Consider the following 24,023-nt stretch of genomic DNA (forward strand, 5'->3'; position numbering starts at 1 on the left):
CATTGACTAACTAGCAATCAAGCAACTTCTACATGTACTTGAGCACATAAAGCCATTTGGCAGTTTTTCATTATTTTTTTTTTAAACTGAAAAAAAAATGAAGTCACTTTATTTAAAGTGACATCAAACTGATAGATTATGAAAAATTGAGCAAGATCACATAAACATCGTGTACATGTAATTTAGTGGAGTGTGAATATTAGCCATGACATGTGGCATCCTAGATGGAGACATTGAAATCACGACCATCCTGGTCATTTATAATGAAGAGTTCATTTTATATGTACCATTTTGTGTTTGCTACAAATTTGCATTGTTTATACCATGCATTGAAAGCCACTGGCGACAGCCTGCAAAAAAAGGCCATCGGCTCCAATTCACAAAAGTTTCATGCTATAAATGTATCTGGTTTTACCTACAAATGTATCTATAGATAGCTGTACTACAGTAATCACTACAAGTCCCCTTGTCCATCTTTTAGACTATAGACTCGCATTAAAAACTTAAAAAGCGCTCCTGATGGCAATTAACCATCGAAATCATAGCTCTGGCCATCTCCTTGATTTTTCTACCCTCCCCCCCCCCCCCCCCCCCAATCCTCAAAACTGTAGACCTGGCAGTAATTAGCAATTTGCAGTAGGATTGTACACAATGGCTGCATGTTGCTTGAGTGCAGGCAACATTTGTGGAGGATTGGTGTTTATGTGTGATGTCACACCTTTGCATGGGATGAAAATCCTGCTTTGGCACTAGGGAACAGCACTGTAGTGTCTTTGATGATGGAAATGAATAGCTATTCTTACAGAAAGTTCTAATAATCTTCCTCCACTGCCATAAGTGCAAGTTATGTATCATGCTTGTTGTAATAATTGATGTTTCTGTGTGCAATATACAGTCAAAAAGAATGCAAAAGTGTGGAAATTTCCTCTATAAATCAGCTATTCTACTTTATAAGAGTTTGCACACAATAATTTCATTCATCATACTAAGATTTCTTTGTGCAGTCCCATCTTTCCCCATGAATTCTCATCTTCCATTAAAAAAAATGTTACGGTGACCATCAAGTGCATTGCTGAAAATGTTTGATCAGCACTCCAGACAGCTAGCCTCAGGGAGTTCAGAAATGTATGTGATGCCGGCTGTATTTTCTGCTCAGGTGTGCACCATCAATCTTCCACAGATGATTAAGTGAGTTCTTAAAAGAGCCCTAATCATTTCTCTTCGTTTTATCATTCTAATAGCATTACTTGAAGTGCCAATTTACTCCATCATAAACGCTGGCACATACAGCTGCTGTAACAGTCAAATATGGGAACCATGAAGCATACTGGTATTCAAACCTCCCTGTCATCCAGCTCATCCATCACGTGTGCACAATGAATTCCCACATGCTAGACCTTCACCATTTTTATTTTTAAATGAAGAACATTATCTAAACCTGAAATACAATTATTAAAAATTCCGCAATTTCACTGCTGCAAGTCTTAATAAACCATGAATAATAATGATATTCAATATGAACAAGGTTTTCCCTTTCCGCTCCTGTTGAATATGTCTAAAGCAGAAACAATTTCACTTTAATAAACTTTTCTCATAATTTGTAGACTATGAAAAACTGTCTTCTTAGCATCTAGGATATGTTATGCATCAACAACATATCATTTTAAATGGGGTATTACCTGAAAGAAGTCTGGAAAGGGTAAGAGTAATTCCTCATTAGAAATCTAATGTTTGATGGGGTGAAAAACTCCTTGTCAAAAATGATAAGGAGTAAATAAGTCATTTGACGTGATGCATGGAAGCATGGCTGGCTCAAATACAGGGTTACTTTAGGTGCTGGGGGCAACTTGAACTCCGGCATATTTTGGTGGCATTTTGCATGCGACGGCAGATGGAATATTGCTGCATGAAATTAAACGGCGTTTCGCAGGAACAGCGTTCCCCTTCCCGAAGCCTCACAACAAAAATTTTCCACTAAATTCAATCAGAAGACGATTTGTGGGATCAGAGGAGCAATACCACGCTGGCATGCAATCCATAATCCTCCCCCGCCCTCTCAATTTGACAACGACAGCTGAAAATATCACTTTGAATGTTTGAAAGGAGACTGCAGCATCCCAAAATGAGGAGTTTTTTTTTTTTTTTTTTTTTTTGGATGGAAGAAATAGAGCATCCATAGGTGAAATGTCAATGAAAATTTGAAACAAAAGCATGTAATTTAGACAGTCGTGCCTTCATGAATGATAAAAAGTTGACTGAAATGGCATCCTGTGTAGATGTCAAGACAAATCTTTTTTTGTTTTTGCTTTTGATTTTTGAAATGCATCATCCAAGACAGATACGGGAATTCCTTCACCCTTTACAAATTCACTGCTGTGAATGGAAAGGTATGAGCTTCTTCAATTTGTCTCCCTCTACAAATTAATCTTGTTAAGATCGCAACTGCTGATCTGTAAATTAACAAACATGTCGGAAAAAGGGAACCGGAGGGACTCGAACCTGTCATCTACTGCCTTCCGGGCAGCGACACTACCACCAGGCTGTCCCTCGTTGCTGGCAGTGACACGTTTGTTAATTTACAGATCAGCAGTTGCGATCATTACAAATTTAATTTGTAGGGGAAGACAAATTGAAGAAACTCACACCTGAACCTTAACCCCTCTGAATAATATCTTTCTTTCATGTGAATGGACAGGTCAGCCAAAAAGCTCTCAGAAAGAAATGGTTAATAAAAGGCTTTAAACATAGAAGGCTAGCACCAAAATCCCCATCAAAATTGCACATCACATATATGCAATATACGCTATAAAGAAAATACAAAGAAATTTCAAAATATTTTAACCTAGTTGTAGCATAATGAAAGAGTGCTACACTTACCTCTTTCAGAAAGCAGGAAGAATAATATTACCTTTGATATAATTATGTCACTAAAAAGCCCAGGGAAGGTGTACTTTTTGTATAAAATGATATTTTGTGGATTTTTTTATTTTATTTTCTCTATATCATCTTGCATATAGATGTCATGATCTGTAGTAGTCTTCTGATCCCATGGTCTCATCACCAAAACTTCAAAAATCATAACTTTTGAATCAATTGTCCAATTTCCTCAAACTTTCACTGATGTGCTCTACTACTAATGTATAATTTGGCTGCATTCACTCAATCCACACATATGTTTGGGTTTCATTCTTCTTTAACAATTCAATAAAGAAACTGGGGGGAGGGGGCGGGGGACGGGCAGTAGTCAAGTTTTTCACCAAGAGAGATTCATTATGTTAGCATGAATAAACTTGTGACTGAAATGGTATTACTTCTGTTCCATCAACATGATTAATCAAGAGGCCATTAATGTCCACCACAAAAGCACAGAGAGTACAAAAAGGCTCATATCTTGTTTTAGTCTGTCTACAGGTATGTTCCAATGCCATGCACTATGTGTAAATGCATGCTTGATGAGAGAAAACATATACAATATGTATTCCCCCTCATCGACAGCCCAGGGCAGTTTTAAATTTGTTTGATTAATCAAAGTGGTTCCGTATGGTTCACTGTGTGCGCATGTCCTTCTTGTGGCGTCGCCCTTGAGTTTTGTTGTTTTCATTTTCAAGGCTGAATCTTCATTAAAAGTTATGCTTCCGTGGGTTTAAGTGAACAGATGATATGCGAATTACAGGCAAGAGTGTGTGCCACATGAAAATTATATATTCCCTTTTTTTCTTAGGGGGAGGGGGATTAACAACATACATGTACATGTATATGGGAGGTACAAGCCTGAAAGCCTTGGATTCAGAAGTTCCACAAGAAAAATTATAAATGCAAACTAAAAGCATGGGCATGACACTTGAAATCCTAACCAAACTCTAGCATTTAGCATTGCAGTGAGGCTAGAAAAAAAACCTCACAAAACTATCCACTGTGCTTGCATGTGTGCATGCGTGTATTCATAATACAAGTTTATTTATGAAACAGCCAATCTTTATACAGAGTGGCCTGATCAGCAAAATGCAAAGTATGCTTTATATTCACATAAAGTATATAATAAAATATTCAAAAGAATATGTATCCCACACCCCCCCCCCCAATAAATCATCCCTGCACTGGTTTAAAAACAAAAACAAAAATCACCATCTAAGTCATCCAGGGTGTACATGCTGCCCACCTGCAAGATTCATTGGGGGATTACAGTGTGGTATGCAGACAAAGTATGATACAGTGCACTCCTGTTATAACGAACACGGTTATAACGAAATTTCCGATACAACAAAATAAAAATTCAGGCCACAACATCATCCACTCTATGTATTTTTATTGTTCAGTCATAACGAAATTTTGATATAACAAAAGGAAACTGCCCGTCCCGAGGACTTCGTTATAATGGGAGTCCACTGTAGTGTCAATATTCCATTCCCAATGGGCAATGAACAGGGAAGCTAAGAAATAAAAATATTGTCACTGAAGCTTCAACACATCTGTAATCTCTCCCGAAAATTTCCATACGTCATTTGCACTGATAAGACGCATCCTTTATAACTGATTAAGAAAGAGACACAGAGAAACTGAAAGAATTATCTCCTTCAGTGTATGGCGTATTTATTGAAAGGATCGATTTCTCTTTCCATTATGCAGTCATTAAGCATCTTTCTACTTCCAGCAACATAAGCACAAAGCATGATTCAACTGTCATTTAACACTATACCTTTGTTTATTCATTCTGAAAAAGTTTTCTACAATAGGCGCGGTCAGATTGGCAAAAGATCGAGAAGTTTAAGATTGCGATCTTTAAGATCTCGGAGTTTTGCCAGTGTAACCTCAGCCACCACGGCGTGCCACAAAGGAAGGACTATCCCATTTGATATCGTGCCTTGGCTGACATATGTTTTTGCTCTCCTGAACATTAAACATTTTGTAGATATGAGGTCTTGTCACCCCAGCGATGATGATCTACTTTTTGTTTGACATTTATCTAGTTTTATATCGTTGATCTTCGTAATGAAGATGGCAGCAATCATCACACCATTAACAGCGCCCTCTAGAATATCAAGTCTGTGCACCTTTAAATGATTTATAAATTGATGTGGAGGGAATACATCCTATGCGTCGGGCACCTAAACTGAGGTGAAAGTGCCAGTTGCCTTCTAGGAACACTGCATCATGGCAACAACTATGATAATTTGTGAATGCATTTACAGTCATAGCATGCTACCGGTAATGTCAAAGATTCACACCTCAGCAGCACACCTCCGACCCCACGGGAAAAAACAAAAAAAAACCCTAACTCATGCAGAGCCAGAAGTGATGAAGCCACCATTATTTTTTTTTTAAAGAGAGTCGTATGACTGAACCATTAGTCTATTGCAGCCTCACATAGTTTTGCTGATGAAGAATGTATGATCATACACTGAGAACATTGAGGAAGTCCGTAATTATGGTTAATTCACCTAATCACTCAACACTGTGGTTCATCCCTGCGAATTTTGCAAAGCTTCCCATTTCTCTGAGCTTAAAACAAAGTGGCAAACACAACAAAGTACATTTTATGTGAATAGAAAGACAGCATGATGTAGGCAAACACTGATCTGTATATAATTGAGAAGAGTATACCCCTTAAAGGACAAGTTCACCTTCATTAACATAAGGATTGAGAGAATGTAGCAATATTAGTAGAACACATCATTGAAAGTTTGAGGAAAATCGGACAATCCGTTCAAAAGTTATGAATTTTTGAAGTTTTTGTGCAGTCACCGCTGGATGAGAAGACCACTGCAGTGTATGATGTCACATGCGTACAACAATATAAGGAAAATATAAAGAGAATTTCACAAAATTTCATCTTTTGAAAAAAGTACACATTCCCTTGACTCGTTACTGACGTATGTTATGGGTAATATTATTCCCATTGCCTTTAGAAAGAGGCAAGTCAAGTACTCTTTTATTATGCGAAAAAAGTGAAAATATGTTGAATTTTCTTTACATTTTCTTTTTACTGTTGTACTCATATGACATCACAAGTCTTAGTAGTCTCCTCATCCAGCGGTTCCAACACAAAAATTTTAAAAATTCATAACTTTTGCATCGATTGTCCAATTTTCCTCAAACTTTCACTGATGTGTTCTACTAATACTGCTGCATTCTCTCAATCCTTATGTTTAGGAAGGTGAACTTGTCCTTTAACTAGTGCTTTCTTCTTCCTACTGCACACAATAATCTCTGGATTGTACTTTCCTCGTGATGTCAAATTTGCTCCTGTGGCAATTGCTCCAGTCTTATTTTCTCCAAGGACTTAGGTTTAGGGCTAGAATTGTGATAGGGATTTAGGTTTATTTTGATGTGAGGATTAGGATTAGGGTTAGGGATATGTTTGTGGGTAAGTTTTTATGTTTGGCTTAGTGTGCTGATATTTCATGGGAGTAACTGTCGCAGGAGCAAATATGGAACCATTTTCACATCCTAAGACTGCACGACAACAAATCGGTCTTAGTTAGAATATGCTGCCCCTTGTTACCCGCATGCAATATTGTTTAATACTTTAAACCAGTGCAGGAAGGCAGTACCATTCAGTGACAGCTTCAAACTGAATGCACAACAGCTTAAAGACACCTTTCAGCATTGTGGTGGCCGAATTACAAAAAAACAAACACCCAAACCTGTCAATCTACTGTATGTCACTTAGCTGAGTAATGATGTTCAAATGGATGAGAAAAACACTGAGGAACATAGAATTTTGGACAGTTAATGCCATCATTATGAAGAGATCTGTTAACAAATGACACAATCCTGATACAAATGCACTTGAACCTGAAAATACATTTCATCTACACTGTACGTTGCTTCTATTTTGGTGTACACACTGCTTTCATTACTAAGACGCCCTCTATGAATGGAAAATTCCTGTAATGTATTCAAATTTTACGCACACTTTATTAACAAAAGATTGCTTGAACAACCACAGGGCTTATCCTGTCTGGCAATAACTTATGAGTGCTATTAAGGTGAATCCCTGCAAAAGAAACTTATGAGTGCAATAAGTGAATCCCTGCATAAGAAGAATTTAACTGGAAGGAGCAGGAGAATAAAACTTTTTTTACTAAGCTACAGGAAAAGAAACACCCACGACGCAAGTATGTATATTACGCTTTACAGAAAAGGTCTACTGTGTAAATATAATAAACTGTACATGTACGTACCTTGCGAGGGGTCGTTGGGCTGCCTCTTCTTCATCTTGTTCTCAGAGATGGAGGCGTGGTAGGCAGCGTTCATCTTGAGGTACCACGCTGCCCGGAGCATCGGCATGTTCGTCTCACACATGGTGATGAAGATGTCATCCTTGCGATGGAACACGGGTACCTGAATCGGTGGGGATTGGAACCAAGAGACTGGCAGGTCACAACAAGTGCAGCATAAGATGCCATCGACACTTGGGACTACCCCACGGCCAACAAGATCAACACCATGGCAACTAACTGACTTACAAAGTTGCAAATCACTTCTCAATGGGGAATTCTAGAACTGTTACAAAAATTATCTAGACAGAAATAGCAAAAAGCTATTTGTGGAAAAGCACAACAATGAAAACTCGATCAAAATTGCATGAAACGTAAAAGTTATGAAATTGTGTAGTATTGCTAATTGTCGCAAAACATTTTTTCAACAGTTGATATGACATGCAAATGAGATAATTGATAATGTCATCACCTCACAATTTGCCATGGATCATGCATAGAAAAAAATGATGAAAATTCAATTTTTTTGTGCCAAAAAAGTGTAAAATCCCCTTATCAAGACCACTGTTGTTTAAAGGGGAAGGCTAGTAACTGATCAGTGGGAATCAGTGGAAATGCTGGGAGATGATTGTTCCAATCCTTATGGGATTCATTCAAGAGTACATTATCATATCTATTGTTGTGTGAAAACTATTTGCTTCAGAATGGTCTCATATTCAAGTAATGTGCAGTTTAATGTTTCCAGGTAAGTGTCCCTGGTCAGTGACGGGGCATTAATCTGCACATTACTTGAATATGAGACCGTTCTGAAGCAAATGATTTTCACACAACAGTAGATATATAATGTACTCTTAAATGAATCCCACAAGGATTGGAACAATCATCCCCCAGCATTCGTACTGATTCCCACTGATCAGGTACTAGCCTTCCCTTTAAACACATCATAAAAACAGTAAAACTGTACTGGGACTTGATTTTTTTTTTTTTTTTCACCAAGGACAATCAGGCTATTGGCTAGATTTTATAAGATGACAAGCCTCTATACTAACAGGATTAAATCCACCAGGAAATATGATTGGCTGAATACATTCAAGAAATCTGTGCAATGCCGAGGTGGCGGTGGTGGCATACAACACAACTAGATCCAAAATGTGCTAAACTTTATCGTGAAATCTTTGGCATATTACACAAGTGAGTGCTGAGTAGCTCATGCAATATGCATTTACTGTACATAGTTCATGTGCAGTGCCTCACCAGACTTTGCTTGAAGGTTGCTAGGCAACTTTTACCCTAACTTTGCGAAGGAAGAAAAAAAGCAAAGTTACATCACCACTGTAAATGGAAAGACTGAACTTCACAATTGTTATTTTTTTTGCAAAGTTAGGCAGTGTAAACAGGCCTTCTTTTACTCTGTACTTTCTCTAAACTCCTTTCCTCTATCCTTCCCTCCGAGTACAGCAAAGCTCTCTGGGTTTCAAATCAACATCCATCACACACTTATACATGTTTGTACATGCATGAAACGTATGACTAATGCTCACTCTGTGAGGTTGATACCAGGTATCGAAAAAAAAGTCTATTTCTCCTATTTGCATGTGTGTATGTGTGTGTGTGTGTGTTTGTCTGTCTGTCTGTCTATCTGTCTGTTGCTTTCAAGCACAATGCTAAGCCACATTTTGTCCTCCTAACCAACTCCAACCAGCACTTTCTGAGGAAAGCCACTATGAACAGTGCACTTTCTGGGCACCTAAAAAGACCTGCCACTGGCTTTCTTCCATGCACATTGTGTACCAAAGGCCCCTCCGCTGACACTTTCATTACACTTCCTCAGCAGCGTAAAGAATGACTGTCACGAATCCTAAACTATGAATCCAGGCTGGCACGGATGTTGTGTGCTTGATGACTTGCACCCTCGACTACACAGAGGAGATTCTACAATTCACATATTGTAAATAGGTGACACGCTCACTGTTAGAGTTTTACTGACATTGCATTGTATGTACAGCAAATATGCTTAAAAAAAAAAATAATAAAAAATCCTTTTGCCCTCCTCTACTTAATACATCTACAGTGTATAGACACTTTTCTGATTCCAAGATTGCACAATCTCTAGCCACATCTCCTTCACTGAAACGTCACTTTTCTTTTCCACATATTAATTGCGCACATGTTTTCTGAGAAAATAGTTTTCAAATTATACGATATACATAGATATTATGTATTGTATGGCAAGTTCTAATTGACAACAGGATCTTTTTAATTATCATCATCAACTAAATATTAAGCCGTTGAAGACGAGTCCTGAGTGTGATCTACAATTGTATGGGAAATGCATGTTGTAGCAAAATCTTCAACGGGTTAAGCTAAATATTTCTAAAGTGATGATATCTATAGTGTATTGTTTATTATTCTAGTAGAATTTGTTGCACAACTTTGCAGATAGTCCTAATATTTAGTTCAACATTGTAGAATAATGAAAATTAGTGTGAACATGGCAGAACACTGTATACATGCAAGGCTTACAATGCTATTTCGGTTGGTGCAAATCTGAAATTCAATTCTTCTTAACATTTCATAAGCTGCCAATTTCCAGCAAATCAAAACAATTTTGGCACTCTGATACACTGCACCATTCTAGATGACTGATATACACTGATATAATGGTCATATTCTCCTCTACATTGATCACGTTCATGCAAGATTTTCAAGAATTGTGATTATAAAAAAACAGAAATCATATGAACTCGCTGTTGGAAACAAATATTTCCAAACAAACAAAAATCCCAAACAATAACCAAACTGAAGACAGAATAGAATAAAAAGTTATTTGAAAGTCCACAGTTTGGTTTTCACAAAAGAACTGATGGAACAAATGTTTTTTAAATGGATGCTGTTAATTCTTCACATGAAGAGCTATTGTATGCAGACTCAAAAGAATAATCTTTCAATATTTTGAATAAAGGATGCAGTTGTATCTATATTGTTTCATAACAAAATGAAACAATACTAAGAGTGCATTCTTCATTTAACATTTCTGACAGTTCATTACCTTCTTCGCTAGTATGTTGAGGTTTTTGTTTCCGGCGAGATCGTAAAACCATGACTGTGCTTGTCCTCGGGCTTTGGCGGCCGCAACCTGTAAACGGAAAACAGACATGAGTATCGTATCTTGAATTGGATGAAAGAATGTAATCTTTGCAGAATACTTAAATATGTATGCTAAATGTGTGTCACTGAAAGTGATGCATTTATACTGTCAACATTTCTAAGCACATCTCATTCCTCATTACAACTGCACAATCCTTAACATGAACACAAACTACCAGCAACCAATGTTTGAATGGTTCCCTTTCAAAGACTGCACACCACAGAAGTCCCGTTTGAAAGATTTTTTTTTACATGATACATTACACACATCGATCTTACAGGGATTTTATAGTATTGGTTGAGGTGAGGATTCAGCCTTAAACTTTTTGCAAGAATATTTAGAAACTATTTTATGAAATGGTTGCTTGCATACAATTCTAATAGGAATTTGAAGTTATATGAAAATCCATTAATATATAGCTGAGATATTAAAAAAAAAGTGAAACAAAGCAAACTTAATAAAAGGTAGGTCCCACCTTTTATTAGGATTGCTTTGTTTTGAATACAGGTATACCTCGGCCATTTCAAAACCACTTTCAATCAAACACATTTTGAATTCCTCTTAGAATTATATGCTCTTTCATATATTATAAGAGGTTTCTCATTATCTTAAAAAAAAAAATTGTCAAAAACTTTGGAAACCTGAAGCCCCAGGATGTCAACCAAAACTGTACCAGCCCTTAAATCCATATCACAGCGTGCATAGTTTCACAAGTGACATCCACATTCCTTTAAAAATTCTTTCAAGGGTCTCTCGCTTTCAGTAGGGAATGAAAATACTGCAATATTCATCTGCGATGTTTTACCATGAACAAGTGAATACCCGTGCTGATATATACAATATACTTTCAACACAAGTGGCCCACTTAAAGGGGAACATAACCCCAAATATGTGTGGATTGAGGGAATACAGTTCAATCAACTACAGTATGAGTGCATGAATAGTAGAACACATATGTTTGAGGAAAATCTTACAATCAGTTCAAAAGTTTTGAATTTTTCAAGTTTCAGTGCAGCCATCGCTAGATAAGGAGAGTACAGTATAAAATGTGATGTCACACATGAACAACAATGTATAGAAAATGTGAGGAGACTTTTATAGCATATTTTCATTTTTCTAGCACAATGAAAGAGCACTTGGCTTACCTCTTTCAGAAAGAAAGGTGACTACTGTATACGCTATATATTTTGCGTGGGTTTTATTTTCGCGAATTTCGCGAGTCGGGAGCTATTCGCGAAATTAACAACACGCGAAAATATTACCTTCCAAAATGAATCCCTTGCCTTGATGATATGAACATTTCAGTACTAGTATACCATGTCACGGCTTACCGAACAGACCATACTGGCTAAGCTTGTTTACATACATATAGCACGTCCACGTCTAACTACTAGTATACACAGCCCAGTCGCTGTAAGTAGCATTCGCACAAACAGCGTCTGGGTGTGGTCGGGCTAGTCCACGTCTGCTTACGAGTACTAAAGTATTGAGTACTCGTACCCCACGTACCACTCGTCAGAAATCTAGCGCGATGGACTTAACATTTCAAAAATGTTGAATTCTAACTTACTAGTTCGCAGAGTTTGGTAAGTTTTTTTCATGCAGTGTATAACTAGTATCATTCTTATTTGCGAGTAAGTTGAACATTCACACTTTCTTTGCCACTTCATATTTTCTCTGGTCCCCCAATCGCGAATTTAACCACTCGCGAAAATGTGTGACAGCGGCAATTCGCGAAAATTTATGTACGCGAAAATTATAGCGTATACAGTATTTCCCTCAACATTTGTAAATAACAAGTGGAATGAATGTTGTTTTTTTTTATATGAAATGAATGGAATTTTCTTAACAATTTATAAAAACATATATGATTTGATGTTTTCTTTATATGCTGTGACACCAGAAATTATTGAAATCCTCTTATCCAGCAAACAGTCTCACCAAAACTTTAAAAATATTCATAACTTCAGAACAGATTGTATGATTTTCTTCAAACTTTGCTGTGTTCTACTAATGTTGCTGCAGTCACTCAATCCAAACATTTAAATATTTGTACTCCGCTTTGACCAATTTTACGTTTCCTCCCTCAAAATTCAACAAATAAGCATTTTGGTTTCACATACATGTCAAATTGAGTCAAAAAGCAACCCTTTACCTCCCTCAAATTAAACACAGCAAGCCTGTTGTTGCAAGCAAACTAATACCATTAAAGTCAAATTGATATTAAAGATATGAAGACTATTGAAATGTCTAATGGCAAGAGCGGGATACTCTTTCATCACTGTTTACAAATTTATGGATTAAAATACTCTTTCAATAGGGATGGAATGCTATGTCTGGGTGATTAAAGGACAAGTTCATCTTCATAGACATGTGGGTTTAGTGAATGCAGCAATATTAGTAGAACACATCAGTGAGAGTTTGAGGAAAATCGGACAATCCGTTCAAAAGTTATGAATTTTTGAAGTTTCTGCTCAGTCACGGCTGGATGAGAAGACTACTATAGATTGTGATGTTTGTTTGTTTATTTGTTTGTTCATTTTCCATCTGACAAGATGGCTGGATAGCCCATATTCAGCTACGTTAAGCTGGTCTTCCATGGGGTCCAGTTGGATGTGAGGTGGGACCACTTCACCGGGTTAAACACCCTGCTCTTTGCGATGAATGAATGAAGCGGGATCTTTTACGTGCATGAGTTGTTGCTCTCTCATACACGGGACCTCCATTTATGTCCTATCCGAGGGACAGAGCGTTTTGCCTCTTGCTAGAGGGGACGGTATGTTTACACACAACATTGCTCAGTCCAGACTCGGGTTCGAACCCGGGCCGCGTGATCGTGAGGCAGATGCGCTACCGACTGAGCCAACTCACCACCCACATTTTGAATAAAGTGCACATTTCTTCGACTCGTTACTTGTGTACAACAATATAAAGAAAGAATAAAGAAAATTCAACATATTTTTACTTTTCTTGCATAACAAAAGAACACTCGACTTCTCTCTTTCAGAAGGCAGGATTAATAATATTACCCTTAACATATACATCAGTGACGAGTCGAAGAAATGTGCACTTTATTCAAAAAGTAAAGTTTTGTGAAATTCTTTTTTTATTTTCCCTATATTGTTGTACGTATGTGACATCATACGCTGTAGTAGTCTTCTCATCCAGCAGTGACTGCGCAGATACTTAAAAAATTCATAACTTTTGAACGGATTGTCCGATTTTCTCCATACATTCACTGATGTGTTCTAATAAATATCGTTGCTTTCACTCAATCCACATGTATATGAAGGTGAACTTGTCCTTTAAAAGAAGAGTAAGAGGTGTTCTCATGGTCATTTTTAATAGCAACTTGAGAAAAAATGGAGAAAGGGTGATAAAAGTTGTCAAGCATCTACCCTTCATCTTTGAATCAAACATTTTGTCAGTGAAAAAAAAAGAGAGAAATTGTAGGCACTACACGAAAAAGACAACTGCAATGAAAAGAAAACAGTTGTGGATTGCAAGAGGACTGCTCCCTTTAATACCACAAATTAATGTGATTTATTAGGATTAGGAGAGAGCATACAATGTACGTTAACCTTGAATTGTCTCTACAACACTAATTGGGTAACGCGACAGTTGGCAAAAAGCTGGGACTCACTGGGCATACTGTATTTCTCAAATTTCAACACACCATCGACAACTTCTTTCTAGCAAAATATAAATTTTACCGATATACAAAATAAACACTTTCGGTTTCATTTCGACCTGATCGAGTAAAATCAAACATGGATTGGTGGAAAGGTAGAAAGTCTGTATGTGTGTGTGTGTGTTTGTGTGTATGAGCGTACGTGTGTTCTCAGTATCCCAGTTCATGATTAAATATCATTTCATCATGTAATATTGTACTTTAACTAAGCCTGAAAAACATCAGAGTGACTCATCTCCCATCAATGCACAACGTAAACTAATATCATATCTACTCCGGATCATCGATACTGTTTGCTTTCCAGTCTGCTAGTTGTGGTTGCTTTGTTTGTTTGTTTGTTTGTCTGTTTTTTCATCTACACAGAAGACTCTGAGAATGCATGCAGACTTGGACTGAAGCATTCTTACCTTAGGAGGTACAGTACAAGTAGTGCCCTTTTTAAAGCCTTTTGATGATGCTCTCCAAGAAAGATGGCACTGAATTTGAAACTTAGCATACGTGTGATAATTTGTATGTCATGTTGTACCACACTTGATTTTGGCACTTTAAAGTAAATTTTGTTAGAGACAAATTCTGCATTAGTCTCTGTTTACATTAAGACATAATGGCTACCATGTATAACGGGCCTTCTTTTGTTTGTTATAAAACTCTGAATTATGCATAAAAAACTTATATTTCCTATCCAACAACAGATTTTTAACTTCTTTTCCTTAATCCAAATTTGTGAGCAAACATAAACATTCAGAACAAGAGATATAAATGTATATAAATGAAACATTTGATATAAAACGTATGTAAGTTTGGCTGAGGGAGGATTTCATGAAGAAGTGAGAGGAGATAATATTACACAACTTAATACATAAAGACAAAATACACAAATTGAAATATGATCAACCGTTGAAAAGAAATTCTAGACTCCTCAGACTTGTTCCCACAACTTAAAAGAAACGTCGACAGCAGATTAAAAACAACTTTGACTTCCCAACATGAAAGTTATCTTCCATGTTGAAGCCAAAACATAGTTACCAGAAGGGCTCAAAATTAATCTTTAATTATTTGGAATTTCCCTGCAATATATCCACAGGATCCTACTAAGAGACTTGTCTGGCTGATGTGATTTGCTAGGATAATGAATTGTTCTGGAGTTGTACCTCAGATCAAAAGTATAAGACACTTTCGATCATTGTATTTCACTCCTCAAGTACCCTCCCTGTTCAGTACTGGGTAGGTAGAATATTTCACATGAATGATCAATCATGCTGCAGCAATGTATTACCCAACACGCTGTGTGTTTCACCCTCTCGCAAAAGATTGATGGATACTGCTACAGCCTGATTTATAATCAATTACAAAGCATTATGTTGTATTACGCTGTAGCAACCACAATCTGTACGCTGCAAAAATTTTGGTGTACCTTTTTGGCTAATATTTGGAATATTGGTTGTTATGCAGCTGCACCTGTGTTATTACGGCATACACGGATTGTATTCACACATTTTTCTGGCATGCATTTGTCAATTATAGGGCTAAAATTGAGTTTGTGCAGGCATATATGGAAAACCATAATTTACTACGTTTTACCTTTAAAAGCATTTCACAGACAATGAATGCCACAGTACCAGCAGAGTTTTATGGAAATATTAAAGTTTTTAGTCGATTGGGACTTTATACTACTTTGATATCTTTACAGCGTCTTCAAACCTCCATAAAAGAAAAGATCAGTCGTGATAAAACTTCTTTATGTAATTGTGAATCTCATTTAATCTTGCTACCCTTTTGCCGAGTTCTCATTGCCAGCACTAATACGACCTTTTAATAGTGAAAACAAATGCGCAGCATATACAAATTCTCTGCAACAGACATCAAACTGACAAGACTTAAAGTTCGAATCCCTTTTGCAAATGTCATGAAATTTTGCACGGTGGAAGAATTGTGTCTCCTAGTACTGTGTATGAAATCACCACAGAGCTTGTATTAAAGAAAAGAAATGAAAAGCTGAAACAATGTCACTTGAGAATATAATGTACGTCCCCCTTTTGTACCCAGAATTTTTCTTGGGGGGGGGGGGGGGTCAAAATGAATTCTATAGTACATATATTGTCTTCCTTCTGTCAACAAGAAGTTTTGAGTTTTATTATTCTGAGGAAAGGTCTGAATTATCCTACCTCTACAAATATATCGCAGGGTGCTACATAAGCACTTGCCCGATTGCCTGGGGCAAGTGAAAATCACATTCGGGCAAGTGTTTTTAAACAATGAGAACAAATGCTTGCCCAAATAAGCAAAAGGTTTTGAAGCCACCTTTCTCCCCCTTTTCCTTCCAACTAACCAACAAAGTCAGCCATACAGAAGCCCAAAGATAATGGCCGTTTAGTGACCCAACGCACTTTATATTTCATTTCAGCAACTTTCAAACACTTGATCGGACTGCACACATGTTGGCCCTATCTTACACTTGATTTTCTGTTATTTTTCCTTATATTTTGGACATCCTTTTCGGGCAAGTAAAATTAATGTTCGGGTAAGTGTTTTACTTCATATTTGAAAATCTGCTTGCCCGACTGGGCAAGTGGCAAAATAAAGTTATGTAGCACCCTGTATCGGTGCTTAATATGAAAAGAATCATATTTTCAGGGTCGCAAAAGGGACACACAAAGGACAAACAAAGAATAGATACACACAACGTACATGTAGACATCTTATTACAACTTCCACAGAAATTGTGAGATATTGTTATTTTTGTATACACATGACCTGGTGTCATGACAAAACTGACAAAAATGTTGCTAGTGAAGCTTCCCCCGTCTTCATTATGAGGTTTTGAAAGAGGTTATCAGTTTTGAAATGATAACTAATAGCAATTTACCAACAATTAACATTAACATTTATGTTATTACATTACAAATTGTTTCTAGGTTTTAAAAAAAAGAATTGAAGTTGCAGGTCTATTGAAACAAAATAATTCACTGTTCAGAATTTAAAATGGATTTAAATTTTACAGCAAACATGATGGGAGTATAAGACTATATTGTATAATATAATATTGGAATGAACATTAAGCCTACGTATTCATGATTTAAAGTACCAGTGTTACTGCTGACTGAGAAGTGTTTGTTAGAGTATTCACAAATATGAGTACTCTTTCCGGTGCAGAAAATGGAGTAGAAACATGTCAGAGCAAAGAAACATAACTTGGCATATATAAAACATAAGATTAGTGAGAAATATATCTTTTACTCAACTTGATCCTACGCTTCCAAACTTTGCCAGCTTTTGCAAAGAATTCCTCATTCCAGGAACACCAGAAACTGAAACTGAATATTGCTGACCTTTGACAGACCTTAATCCAACCTGGGGGCTGTGTAACCTACAGTGTACATGTATGTAACATTTTTGTTAGATTTGTGGAGCCAGATCATACAGAACTGTGTATTAGTTTGTGCAGGAAAATATCATAAAACCATGCTTTTGGTTGATGATCTAGCAACTACACCAACAATTTGTTCCCTGAAAGCCATCACTGGTTGGTTATTGCAAAAAAAAAAACAACATCATGGATGCAAGTTTGTTTGTTTGTTTGTTTTACTTCATGTCAGAAATGTGCTTTAGTAGAGATTGTCCAAGTATATCCACGGGAACCTTGAGAATCTACATTGTATGATATCATTGTTTTGATCATCTAATTTGCATATGAAATGGCCATGAGTCATCATTAGATTACATGAAAACATGTTAAACTTTCAAATTCCATACATTTCTTACATTTTTTTTTTTTGGTCTGATTTTGATGAAGCCTCCACCACGCTGCACGACTGAATATATACTCAACTTATCAAAGGCAGCTTGAGCATTTGGTGGAATTGCATTTTGAATTCAGCAAAGGGTGGTAACTTTCCACAATTACTGGGGCTGCCTGATGCATTATAAATTGCATTTTATAACTGAATGCTTTCCTACGGTGGTGAATCTAAAAAAAATTTCGGTGACACTCTGCAAATCATGCTTTTGAAACAGACATACAGAGACTGCATTATATCAGCAAAACTTTATGAGACAATAATTTCTTTTTCCTTGCGGAAATGCCATGTCCAGGAGGCAGAAAACAAACTTTATTGAGACTCCCAATTAATTATTTGTGAGTGTGTGTGTATAAAAGCAGGAGTAACGATGGGGTAGCATTGGTAGCGTTGGATAAAAAAAAAAAATGGGGAAAAACAGGATCTTCAAATTGCATCATATGACTGCACACAACAAAAATTCTTTTTTCTGCTGGCACCACCCACATTTTTCAGTTGAAGCTTGAACAGAGTGCTACAGTTTCTTTACTATGTGCACTAAAAACTGCAAAACCATCATTCAGGAATGCAATTTAGAAACTGCCGTTCATGTTGCAGTCATGACAGTTTTATTAAGGAACACTGGAAAAATTCAAATAGCATGCAGAGTTGACTGTGATGCCCGAGTTCTCTCTTGGTCCCTAAACTCTGCAACGATGTGCCTTTAAAGGGAAATCTCCATTTCAAACTAGAAATGGATGGACGACCCTGAAAACATCTTTACCCTCTTACATCCTTTTAGGCCAGGTAAATGAAAAGTTCCACACACTCCCAGTGCAATTGAATGTAATAGTCTATTCAAAAATAAAAGTTTCATCTTAAAGCACAACAATGAAAATTTGATCAAAATTGGATGAAAAGGAAGCTACGACACTGTGAAGTTTTGATAATTTTTCAGGAAACACTTCTTGAACAGTCATATGAATATGCAAATAGTGAAGTGATTATAAATGTAATCCCCTCACAAGTTGCCATGTACAGTTTGTATATGGATAAATTTTTCAAATTTCCTTTTTTAGTTTCAAATGCAATCTCATTCCTGACATATCTGACTGATCATTTAAATTCTGAAGTTATTCAACATGTTTTTACATTTCAATAACAGTAACATTGAGTTTTCATTTTTTGGGGGGCACATGATCAATGGAAAATTTCAAGGCAATGACATCATCAGCTCACTTATTTGCATATTCATATCAACTGTACAAGAACTGATCTGCAGAAATTAGCAAAACCTCACAAAAATTTCAGAATTTCCCTGAGGTCTATCCAATTTTGATCAATTTTTCATCGTTCAACTCTTGTAATATTTGGCTCTTTCTCATCAGAGTTACTTATTGCTGGACTGGAATTCCTCATTAATCCTCACTTCTGAGTCAGAACTGGTAAGACTTTCATTACTCTTTTTATCTTTAAAAGAAAAGAAAAAGAACAACAAACCTTGAACAATTTGCAAAGTATTCGGCTTGAAGGATTATGCCCATTGGCCAAACAATTCATAATTTCATTTTCATCAGCCGCATTACCATCAATAGTGCCAAATCAAAAATAACACCGCAACAGGTATGTCACTGTAAGCATCATCATTATCATCACTGTGCTCCTGATATCACAAATTCTGGTCATAATCATCTCCATTACTTTGACATGATAGATGGAATTGCTAACACCGTACTAAAAGTGATCCTCCTCCACACATCTGGCTATGGAGTTTCTTCATCATTATCATCAGCATGACTCAAGCCTGCATTAAATCAACAATGCCATCATCTTCCACGCCTACCAGTAGAATACTTAAACACATTCACCATTTGTTTTTTAATGAAAAGTCCAAGTTAAAAACATACATTCAAAGAAAGAAAGAGAAAGAGACAGACAGACAGACAGAGATAGGCAAGGAGAAAAATCTATTCAAATATGAAATCAGTTTTTCTTACCAGGGAGAAGTTATCCTTTGAGATGGGCTGCCTCTTTTTTCCTGTATCCTGGAATGTGTTCAGCTTCTGCTTCTCTGCTACTATTGCACTGAAATACACGCCAAACTGCAGACAGGAGTGGGAAATAGAATATAAACAAACAAAACGTTGAATCTAAAAGCAGTCGATATCATTTGATGCAAATACACAACAAATGAAAAATGGTAAAATGAACAAGAGCATTTTGAATATACAGTACAGCACACAGACCTAAGGAGTACCTACCGGGAAATCCTCCAAATGTGATCATTCTGTTCCTCGAAAAGTACTGCCCTTCTTTACATTCAGGGGTAGCAAAATTGCTAACATGTCAATATATAGATATAATGCATCAAATATCTATTAAGGTGGGAAAATCGCTAACTTTACTTCTTAGCAATTACTGCTTCTGTTGCTGTGGTTCTTACTGTGAATTTCAGGGGCTGCAGAACTCTTAAAGTGGGGGGGGGGGCTGCTGATCAATGGTATTACGCATCCCCCCCCCCCCCCCCCCGTTTCAGAGCCCCTGAATTTAAACCATTCTCATCGTTGTCTTGCATACCCTGATTTGTGAAATGGTACGCTCCCTACATACTATGTGGTTGCCACAGTATATTTCTTGATGTCAAAACAAAACAAAAAGAAAAACAATCCAAAAATTTAACACATCCATGCTTTCTTGCTGACTCTACCCACTGATAGCATTTAATGTAAAGTGGAAGCTGAATGGCCTACAGCAAAAGCCTGCTTCATTAGGTATACTCTATCGTAAACTGAATTCTTCATGCATACCCCTATTACAATATACTGACACACTCTGAACACTCTCTCTAATCAATTCTGGCTTGTTCATGACAACCTATGTGACAGTCATGTGTGTGTTTTGTACATAAGACACACTATAAAAAGTACATTGCTCAGACATTGCACCGCATGTTCACTGTCTCTGCCTACAGAATTCTGATACCCTGTACCTACATGATAGCACAAGCAGTGCATTTACACTGATGTTGAAATACCGCAGTATTTCACATAGGTAATGTGAATGCAATAAACTTCGCAAATTTTTTTGCGAAATACTCTGCCATTTAGGGTAGTAATTCGAACTTTGCAAGAAATATGCATGCAAGATTTGGACGTAAAATTTGTCAGCAAAAAACACCAATCATACCAATGGTGTACAAAATTTGTCAATTTCACAGGACCTGACATATTTCCTGTCTCGTTCCAATACAAGATGTGTGCATGCACAACAATTACTAGAAAACCCTTGCATTTTGTGAATAAGTATGGTACCGACTTCATTGCCGCTGTATCCGTTATCCTGGTACATTGTTAAAAAATTGGGCCAACAGACTACCATGGTATTTGATACCAAGGTCATTCAAATGGGAATGGACTTAATGCTTCCTGTCAAAAAAAAAAAAAAAAAAGTACATGTACTCAAGTAGACTGCCCTCAGACAAACAAGGCACTTGACCTTTCTATTTTCAACTAGGAAAATTGACAAGAGTTGGAGTCGAATTCAAAAATCTATTCAGCTGTGAAACACATGCCATTAAGTTAGCCAGCAAGTCAGTAATTTCCAGAATCAGTAAATTCTGGAATTTACTGAGCTTATTAAGTCAGTAAAGGTTGGTAGAAGCCTAAATCTCCTATTGTACGATCTCCCCAAATGATGATAGTTTTCTGCATCACATGCCATTAAATATTTGCAAAAATCAGCTAACGCGTCAGCCATGAAAGATCATTGGAAAGTTTATCATGATTGCAATCGCTATTTGAAGAATCATGATTATAATCGAGATATTTTTATCGTCTGAAAACTAATCATTGTAACCATGAATGAGATTCTGGAATTTTGACTTGCAAATTGACTTCCGGAGGTAGGTGTTTCAAATTTTGATAATTGCTTGATTCATGGTCCGCACTTCATGTCTGAAAGACTTGACCTCTACAACATGAACTGAGGAGGCAGAGCTTTAAACGCAATGAGGACGAGTCCCAAGTATACTCGGGCAAGTGTCTATGGGAAATGTGTGTTGTAGCAAAACCAGCCCATCCTCAATGGGTTAATAGCTCAAACCTACATTTACTTCCGCCCATAGACCACCCAAAATGTAAAATGCCATTTGCTTGTGCTGCATCAATTAGTGTGCATGATTGACCGACCAGGAAACTGTACCTCTAAAACTCTAATCAAAGGAGCAATAAAAATGATTCATATTTTTGAGCATCTGGAAGTTCCATAGCTCAAATCAAGATACAATCACCATTCACAAAAAGAAAGAAAGAAAAGAAAACAAGAACGATTTTACTATCGTCTGAATGAACCTTAAAACATCTCACTTATTTCATTGCTTTTGCATTGTATTTTCCCCGACCTTCCCTCTTTTCAAAATTCTGTTCTTTATAGGACAACATGCATGATTTTGTGTTCACCTCTTCTCTCATGAAAAATTCCAGTTTCTCTGTCTGGAGAATTATGTTACTCTGCAAGTCTTGAGCTGATTTGGGGGCCATAATGTGCTGTTACTATTGCAATGCACTTTCCATTACTGACAACAAATGTGTCTCACACAACAACAGATTTGTCAAATCTTTAAAACTTGAATTGCATAAAAATTAGAGAAGTAGTTCACTTCACAAGCCTTCTACAATTGTACCCGATCTTCAGGGCATAATGTGCTGTTACCATGGCAATGCACTTTCCCCAACTGTGGAAAAATGTGTCTTGCACAACTTTACATTGAGTTCAACATTTGCGCAAAATTTTGATTGATTCACTTGGATACTTGAGAAGAAGTTGATCCACATCATTTGCAACAGACTGACTGAACACCTGCCCAACCACATGTCCATTTAAAGGGAAGGTAAACCCAAAAAAACAATGTAGATTGAGTGAAAGCAGCAACATTAGTAGAACACATCAGTGAAAGTTTGAAGAAAATCGGACAATCGATGCAAAAGTTATGAATTTTTAAAGTTTTGGTGTTGGAACCGCTGGATGAGGAGACTACTAGAGGATATGACGTATGAGTGGACAACAATACAAAGAAAATATAAAGGATATTCAACAAAAATTCACTTTTCTGGAATTATGAAAGAGCAGTGGACCAACCGCTTTCAGAAAGCAGGGGGAATAATCGCTACCCTTAACATATGTCAATATCAAGTTGATGGAATTTGTAATTTTCATGAAAAATGGATATTTGTAGTATTTTCTTTATATTTTCTTGATATTGTAGTCCACTCATACGTCATAACCTCTAGTAGTCTCCTCATCCAGCGGTTCCAACACCAAAACTTTAAAAATTCATAACTTTTGCATCAATTGTCCGATTTTCTTCAAACTTTCACTGATGTGTTCTACTAATGTTGCTGCTTTCACTCAATCCACATTAATCTTGGGGTTTATCTTCCCTTTAATCCACAGCATTTGCAACAGACCGACTGAACACTTGCCCAACCACATGTCCATTTAAATACTTAGTAGTACCCCCTTCAAACAGCCTTTGTCGGGGGCATAAAAATGATTGTTTTCCTTTGGCTGTGGAAGAGATTTTACTGCTCTGATATCAATAATCTTTGTCATCACTAATGTGTAAAACTTTGTTTTCTATTGTATTGCGGAATCAAAATGTTAACAAGTCCCAGAGTTAATGGTGAAGAAGTCTGGTGACATGGAACCATGAGGTGACAACTAGTTGTGCTCACTCGTGACAAAAAGGCATTTCACTGTTAACCACTTACGACATTCTACATGGGCAAATGAAATGCACTACAGGGTATGGAATGCTTTCTGGATTTCTTAGCATGCATTCCTTTTTTAATATTAAGTAAAATAATGCACATATTATTCAATGCACACAATTTTTACCATCATTTGAGGTGCAACCTGCCTAACAACCTCCATCAAATAAATATACAGGTACATTTTATTTAAAAAATATATATATAAAAGAATTTATGACTGTAAAAAATCCTGCAAGCAAAAAAAAAAAAAAAAAAAAAAAAAAAAAAAGCTCCAAAGCTTTACTGCATGGTATTGCAGCCTGGAGCTGTGTCTATACCTATGATACAGCAATAAAAATACCTGAATTTCACATTAATAGTCATAAAAGTGTGGGCTTTATAAAGCAAGTTTTATTACACACCTCCAAAATCAAATAG

General features: G+C 36.7%; 1 protein-coding gene across 1 annotated transcript in view; it reads right to left on the reverse strand.

The window, feature by feature from the left end:
• LOC140244914 (mediator of RNA polymerase II transcription subunit 12-like protein) overlaps window positions 1–24,023 on the reverse strand; it is a 111,744-nt gene that overhangs the window by 53,245 nt on the left and 34,476 nt on the right. The window contains 3 exon segments of the mRNA XM_072324523.1: window positions 7,185–7,344; window positions 10,270–10,356; window positions 19,833–19,937. Of these exon segments, the coding sequence (XP_072180624.1) occupies window positions 7,185–7,344; window positions 10,270–10,356; window positions 19,833–19,937 (352 nt within the window).

This window comes from Diadema setosum, chromosome 21 (assembly GCF_964275005.1).
Source record: "Diadema setosum chromosome 21, eeDiaSeto1, whole genome shotgun sequence".
Lineage (NCBI taxonomy): Eukaryota > Metazoa > Echinodermata > Echinoidea > Diadematoida > Diadematidae > Diadema > Diadema setosum.